This window comes from Galeopterus variegatus, unplaced genomic scaffold (assembly GCF_000696425.1).
Source record: "Galeopterus variegatus unplaced genomic scaffold, G_variegatus-3.0.2 Scaffold6332, whole genome shotgun sequence".
Classification (NCBI taxonomy): domain Eukaryota; kingdom Metazoa; phylum Chordata; class Mammalia; order Dermoptera; family Cynocephalidae; genus Galeopterus; species Galeopterus variegatus.
In genome coordinates this window covers 122,833-130,791 of record NW_007732443.1, presented here as the reverse complement: position 1 = coordinate 130,791, position 7,959 = coordinate 122,833, and the positions used below count along the sequence as shown (strand labels likewise).

Here is a 7,959-nt window from a genome sequence, read left to right as displayed (position 1 = left end):
GAACTAACAAAACTATCACATCATAATGCTGTTAATGAAAGATCGTATATAATCCACCTGACCAACAATAAGGATGTCTAAATAATTTACAATACAGCCAGACCGAGCTCAGGTGGTTAGAGCCTGGTGCTGATGACACCAAGGTCCAGGGTTCCATCCCTGTACCAGCCAGACGCCCCAAAAGAAGAAAAAGAGTTGTTCAACTTTTTGGTCTTAGGATCTCTTTACCCTCTTAAAAGTTATTAAGGCTCTAAGAGAATTTTTGTTTATGTAAGTTATATTTATCAATATTTACACTATTAGACATTTTAAATAAGGACATTTTGAAAACATAAGAATACACAAACATACATTCCATTAGCCGTCACAGTGATGATATACCATGTCACATAGTATCTGGAAAACTCACGGTACACTTATGAGAGAATGAGAGGGAAGATGCCAAACAATATTTTGGCATTATTATTATAACAATACCTCACAGCCCTCTTAAAAAACTCTAGGGGGAGCCGAGCCCGTGGCGCACTCAGGAGAGTGCGGCGCTGGGAGCGCAGCAGCGCTCCCACAGCGGGTTCGGATCCTATATAGGGATGGCCGGTGCGATGCGCTCACTGGCTGAGCGCGGTGCGGCCAGTCAGAAAAAAAAGGACCAAAAAAAAAAGACTCTAGGGGACCCCCAGAGATCCCTGGACTACACATAGAAAACCAGGCCAGCTGGTTAGCTGAGTTGGTTAGAAAAGGACCAAAAAAAAAAGACTCTAGGGGATCCCCAGAGATCCCTGGACTACACATAGAAAACCAGGCCAGCTGGTTAGCTGAGTTGGTTAGAGCATGGTGCTGATAGCACCAACATTCAGGGTTCAATCCCTATACCAGCCAGCCATCCAAAAAAAAAAAAGAAAGAAAGAAAGCAAAAAGAAAACCACTGATCTAGCCAGGGGTCAGCAAGTTTTTTTTGTAAGGGCCAGAGAATTAATATCTGGGGTTTTGCAAGCCATATATTCTCTATTTCTACTTCTTGATTCTAGTATAGAAGCATCCACAGACAGTACATAAACAAATGAGCATGGCCGTGTTCCAATAAAACTTAACTTACAAAAATAGGCAGTGGGCCAGATATGGCTCATAGCCCATTATTATCTGCTGACCTCTTATTTAGACAATGAAATGTCAGGCAGACATTAATATTCTCCTATAGAAATATTTATATTGAAAAGAGGAAGAATATTTATAATGAACTGGTAAGTGGGAATAAAAGCAGATCATAAAATAATATGTACAGGAAGACCTCATTATTTGTAAAATAAAACACATATATACACACACACATAAACACACACACGTATGTATCTTAAAATCATAAAACATCGTACACAAAAACTTACTAGTGATTATCTCTAGTTGATGGTTTGCATGAGATTTTTTCTTTTTCTTGTCTGGATTTTACACAGGTTGAATATCCCTAATCCAAAAATCCAAAATTTGAAACGCTCCAAAATTTGAAACTTTTCAAGCACTGATATGACATTCAAAGGAAATGCTCATTGAAGCATTTAGAATTTCAGATTAGGGATGCTCAACTGGTATGTATTCTGCAAATATCCCAAAATCCAAAAAAATCCCAAATCCAAAATATTTCTGGTCCCAAGCATTCCAGAAAAAAGATACTCAACCTGTATAATGAATATGCATCATGTGTGCAAGTGCGTGTGTATGTGTGTATAATTTTTAAAATATTTTTCTTAGTTTTTTTTTTAATACAGGTATTTTTGGAAAACCTGACATTCACAAATTATACTGACTTCCCTTAAGAAACATCACTGTTTAACAGAAAACACTGCCTATTTGCTTACCAGTACTACAGTAAATTGTTTGAGATGCCCCTTCAGTTCCATTTGGTCCTTGTGGAAATATTTCAAAACTATAATTGGTTCCAGGGTGTAAGTCATCAATGATAATATTTTGGTTGGTGGTTGTTTTCACCAGAGGCTCTCCAGCTACATCCCATGTGGTAAGAATCTTAAAGTATTTTGAGTCATTACTGCTCCAAGCTAAGCCAATTTGCCTTGTGCCAACACTCGTCACTCGAAAGTCAGAAACTGGACCAGGGGCTGTGGGAAGAAAGCAAATAATCAGATTAAGATTCTATTTCTACAGAAGATAGGGGTGAACAACTCTCATGAAATATTTACACTGAGATTAAATGCACACTTAGAACAGCTGATTTCTCTTTCTCTCTTTTTTGTAGTGTTACCTACAACACAAGCCTTTCAGAAACTGCTGTTTCTGGCCACAGAGAGAGTGCTTGGCTACAAGAATGCAGAAACGGCATGCCTGAGTTGTACAAAGTTATTCACAGGAAATGAGAGGAGGCATGAGCCCATGGTCAAGGGCTCAGGCTCTGGAGGAGAACCTTGGCTGCTGCTGGCTGCCCTTTCTTGAATGCATTACTAAGCCACCCAGAGCCTTCATTTAGGGAGGTACAGCAGAGTCTTCTGTTGACCCCCCAAAATCCACCTCTCCCCTTCTTCATTTATCATACACCTCCAGATTTTTAGCTGTGTACATGGCTGCTGCAATTAAGACTACATTTCCCAGCTTCCCTTGCAGCTAGTTCTGGCAACAGAATGTGAGCAAAAGCACTATGTGAATTCTAGGAAGTGTCCTTAAAGGGTGGAGCAACACCTTCTGCCCTCCTCCTCCTCATAGCTGGACTGTGGATGTGGTGACTGCAGCTCAGGATGCCTGGCTCTAGAACCAACACTGAGGCGGTGGCTGCAACTTCCTGATCCCAGGATCACAGCTCAGTACACACACTCCTGGATCCAGCAGCTACACCAGAGGCTTCCTGTTTCCTCACTCTGCTGTCTGTGAGCTGTCTGTGATAGAGGTGGTGACTCTCAAGGTGGGTCAGTTCTGTAGCTTTAGTCTGGAAGTCCTTTCTGGGGGTCCAGTCTAAGGCCTGCTCCCCAGCTGTTACCAGCTGAATTGTGTCTCCCCCTCCCCAAGTTTATACATTGAAGTCCTAACCCCAGTACCTCAGAATGTGACTGTTAGAAGAAGATAGGGTCTTTAAAAGGTAATTAACTTAAAATGAGGTCAGGAGAGTGAGTCCCAATCCAGTGTGACTGGTGTCCACATAAGAAGAGGAGACTAGGACACAGACAACACACAGACTGAAAGCTTCAGACGACCACATGAAGACAGGGAGGAGACAACCATCTCCGAGCCAAGAGCAGAGGCCTCAGAAGAAACCAAACCTACGCTGCTATGGTTTGAATGTATCCCCCACAGTTCATGCATAATAAACTTAATTCCCAATATAACAGTATTGAGAAGTAGGATCTTTAAGAGGTGACTCGGTCATGAGAGTAGAGCCATTCCAGAGAAGGGATTAGTGCCATCATCACAGGAGAGGGTTAGTTATCACAGGAGTAGGTTCCTGATAAAAAGAATGAGGGAGCTGGCCAGTTAGCTCAGCTGGTTAGAGCATAGTGTTGTAACACCAAGGTCAAGGGTTCGGATCCCCACATTGGCCAGCTGCCACAAAAAAATGGACAATAATACTGAGTTCAGGCCCTTCCACTCTTGCTCTGACACATGTCCTCTCTAGCCCTTCCTTGTTGTTCTGCCATGGCATGATGCAGCATGAAAGTCTTCGCCCAATGCCAGTGCCATGCTCTTGGATTTCCCAGCCTCCAGAACCATGACCCAAATCGATTTCTGTTTATTACAAACTATGCAGTCTGTAGTACTCTGTTGTAGCAACATAAAACAGACCAAGACTGCTGTTACCTTGATCTCTGACTTCTAGCCTCCAAAACTATGAGAAAACAAGTTTCTGTCATTTAAGCCACCCAGTCCGTGGTACTTATTATGGCAGTCCTAGCAAACTAGTACATCAGCCCTTCCAGTGACTCTGTAAACTCTCAATTCCCAGGATAAATCCCTTTTGGCTTAAAATAGCTCATGGTTTTGTTTCCTGCAGCTGAGCCCTAGCTAACACCCTACCATCCTGCCTAGCAGCGGGCTCCATTTATGTGAAAGAGAAATAAATTCCTGAACTCCTGTCTTGTTTAAGCTATTGATACTTTGGGCGGGGGTGTGTTACTCACAGCTGAACCTATCCTTAAAAAATAGAGAGATTAAACTGCAAAAAGCAGAAGGTGAAGAACTGAAAGAACATTTTATTTTCCCCAAAGAGCCCGTTGAAAGACATTTGTGAGGATGCTTGCGGTATGCTTCCAGGAAGCGACAGAAACATCCAGAGCCAGGCTCCCAGGGTTCAAGTCCCCGCCCTGCCACTTGCTAGCTCTATGGCCTTGGGCAGATTGTTGGCTGTGCTGGGCTGCAGTTTTCTCATCTGTAAAACAGGGATCCTAATACCAACTGTGAAGGCCACTGCAATATGTGCCAAGCTCCTGGCACAGCACAAAATGCGTTAGTGGTAACAGTACTATTACACTACTATTCTACTAGCACGTCATTATTGTCTTATTTTACATTACTGGACCTTCTTTGGAAAGTTTGCTGCCTATCATCTTATCCTTAAGGGACATTTAAGCAAAGGATGAGATGTAGCTGTGCCAGTGCTTTATTATAATGTCAGCCTCCAAGAGACAAAGGGACATGAATATCCAGGTCCTTTTTTGTCACCCTGTATCAATTCGCTCTAGGTCTCTACCACACTAAAGTAGTCATTACAAGCACAGGTTGGAGTTGAGACAGACCAGAGGTCTAATCTCAACGTTGGTCACTTACCAATGTGACACCTGTCTACAACACCTCTCCCAACCTTGGCTTCCTCATCCTCAAATAAGGCTAATGCCAAACGTGTCCCAGAGTTGTTGTTAAATTCAATGAGACAGCACAAGAAGAGCCTGTCACACAAAGCTCAGCATGTGGTTAGGGTCAGATGGCCACCATTTCTGTATCACACATCCTGAAGGGGGAGAGAGTCCCTGTGGACCCCACACTGAGCTGTGCCTTCAAGGACAAGGACAGAGTTGCTTTGTCTTGTATCTGGGCATGGTGCATAATAAGCCAGCAAGAAAGGTAAGCTAGCGCCACCAGCGAACTCACGAGTGTACACTTGGAGAAAGCCCGGCACGCCCTCGTCGTTGCCCAGGAAAGGACGCACTGTGATGTTGTAGAAGGTACTTGAGCTGAGGCCAGAGATGAAGGCACGAGTCTCACTGACAGTGAGATTGAGGGGGTCGGTCTCCCCAGCCACTTCTATCTTGTAGGTATTGACAGAGGATGACTCATTACAGCTGATTTCCCAGATCAGGGTCATGCTTGTGGCATTTATGGTCACAATAGTGATGTTAAAAACCTGACAAGAATCTGTGAAGACACAAGAGGGGTAAAAATAATGAGAATGTTCAAGCCAGAGAGAGAGAGAGAGAGAAGTTGTCATTAGGGAATGTCATTGAGCCTAAGAGACTCCTAGGGATTGTTCCTTCCTTTACACCATGTAACCACCTCTGGAAATGGCCTGGCCATTTGCACCTGCATTTACTCTTTGTTCTTTTTCATGAGTTGACTTTTAGAGATAAGATGGAGTCTTGACTGACAATAACACAACTCTATGCACACCTTGCCCTAGTTGCTGGGGTGACCCAGAAAAGTCCCCAAGCATATCTCCATCCAAGAAGGAACACTACACTCTACATAAACAACTAGGGATCGCAGACAAGCACAGGGCCAGTCTGTGTCTCGAGGCAAGCTCTGCTTTAGTAGCCAGATGGACCTGAGGAAAACCACTTGAGCTCAGTCTCCTCATCTATAAAATCGGGGAAACAATCCTAATTTCAAGAGAAGAGAGCATGAGAGCTCTGCTTATTTGTCATTTGCCCATCCCATCCTCCCAATCTATCCTCTGTCTTTCTCTTGCCTGCACTGTGCCCCTGAAAGCTGCCCCTGCACCTGCCATCACCAGGGGCCTTGCCACATGGCCGGTGATGAGGTCCTGGAGGGCTGGGGAGAAACCGGTCCATCTCCCTCCACTGTCTCCTGCTCTGGGTCACCTGTCCTGGCACAGATGCATCCTCCCCCGCCTCATCTCTCACCAGGCTCCGCAAACTCCATCTCCTCCCCTGGCCTTTCAGCCCTGCCGCACACTAGTCTTGGGTGCCCCAACACCCTGTTATGGTTTCCTTACCCCTGCCCATGGACTGAATGTTCCTGTTCCCCCAGAATCCATATGTTGAAATCTTCACCAGTACTGTGATTGTACCAGGAGGTGGGACCTCTGAGAGGGGATTAGGTCATGAGGGTGGAGCCCTCATGAATGGGATTAGTGTCTTTATCAAAGAGGCCCAGTGAGACTTTCTCTCACTCCTTCTACCATGTGGGGACACAGGGAGCCTGCAACTCAGAAGACAGCTCTCAACCAGAACCCAAACACACTGTCACCCCAGTCTCGGACTTCAGCCTCCAGAGCTGTGAAAAATAAATGTTTATTGTTTTAGCCATCCAGACTACGGTAATTTGTTATAGCAGCCCAAACTGACTAAGACATACACACACACACCTTCGTACAGACAAGAGTAAGTCCACTATAATTATTATTTATAAACTGTTAATAGTGTTCAATACAAACCAGGGTACATGTGCATTCATACCACCAAGAGCCTAAGCACAGTCAGTTACTTTACTTGTGCTCAAACTGCTATAAACAGCAGGGAACCCAATGCCCACACTAACCACACGACCACCTGTAGCACCTCAGGCAGAGGGTGTGGCTCTGAATGGCCTGGCCCTGGGGTGTGTGGCTTGGTAAGGGGCACACAGGCTAGATTTCGGCCCCTTTTGCCCTCTCACATGAGCTTCTCATGTGCAGGACAACCTACCTCTGCCGAGGACACCACGTTGGAGTCCCTTCCTCCTCCTCGAACCTTCCCGACCCTCTGGAAACCAAGCCCACCTCACCCGAGAGCCACCCCCCGCCCCTCCTGCTGGGTCACTGAGGGCCCCACGGGGTCAAGCAGCGTCTCCTATGGCCACGTCCTCCCCTCCCCTGACACAGCATCACCAGTAGAGGAGGAAAAAAGGAAGGAGGAGACGAGTGGACCCTCCTTCAATGTGGACACCAGGGAAAGCTAGAATTCCTCATAGACGTGGCTCGTCACCCACTTCCTGCCCAAATTTCTAGCCCCTGTACCAGTAACCCAGCCTGGCCAGTAACTGCCTCCAAGTATCCTAAAACATGTTTCCCCCTAGAGACAATACTCAGAGCACATATATAAAATTAGATCAACCCCTCTAGGAATTAAATCAACCCCTCTGGAATTGTCAAGGTCCTTGAGATGTCACCAAATCCTGACACCTCCCCCCAATCCCTCCCTGCCCCTCGTCCCGGCTCCGCCTTCATCACGCGGGCCTGGGCTGCCAGACTGCCCTGGCGGCTGGTCTTCTGCTGGGGTTTTCACTGCTCTGGGCTGCCACACTTCACCACCCGACCGCCCTTCTGAACACCCAGCCACCCAGTCACTACTTAGGCATATGGAGGCCTGTGATGTCCTTCACCTTCATCACGCGGGCCTGGGCTGCCAGACTGCCCTGGCGGCTGGTCTTCTGCTGGGGTTTTCACTGCTCTGGGCTGCCACACTTCACCACCTGACCACCCTTCTGAACACCCAGCCACCCAGTCACTACTTAGGCATATGGAGGCCTGTGATGTCCTTTGTAAATACTTATAAAAATATTCTTTTGCGTAGGTCATGATACAGTCAAAGCTCCCCAGATGGGCCCTGAAGAGGGAGCTACAGCCTCCTTTACAGCTCAGAGCCCACAGCTCCCTCTGCCTGACCTTCGTCCCCCGTGTCTACCACCGGCACTTTCACTCAGGATGTTTCCTCAAGTGACGTGTCCTCCCCCTTCTCTCCAGTTATCCAGATCCTACCCTCCCTCCAAAGTGGTTCCAAACCTCCCTGTAGAGGAGGTCTTGCCTGGGGG

General features: G+C 46.3%; 1 protein-coding gene across 1 annotated transcript in view; it reads right to left on the bottom strand.

Moving 5' to 3' along the window:
- Positions 1 to 1,853: 1,853 nt before the first annotated feature.
- Positions 1,854 to 7,959, bottom strand: part of LOC103606134 (receptor-type tyrosine-protein phosphatase eta-like) — a gene marked incomplete at its 3' end in the record, with an annotated part of 16,195 nt that continues 10,089 nt past the window's right edge. The window contains exons 6-7 of the mRNA XM_008590725.1: positions 5,083 to 5,370; positions 1,854 to 2,111 (exon numbers count right to left, since the gene is read on the bottom strand). Of these exons, the coding sequence (XP_008588947.1) occupies positions 1,854 to 2,111; positions 5,083 to 5,370 (546 nt within the window). The remainder of the gene's footprint in view (positions 2,112 to 5,082; positions 5,371 to 7,959) is intronic.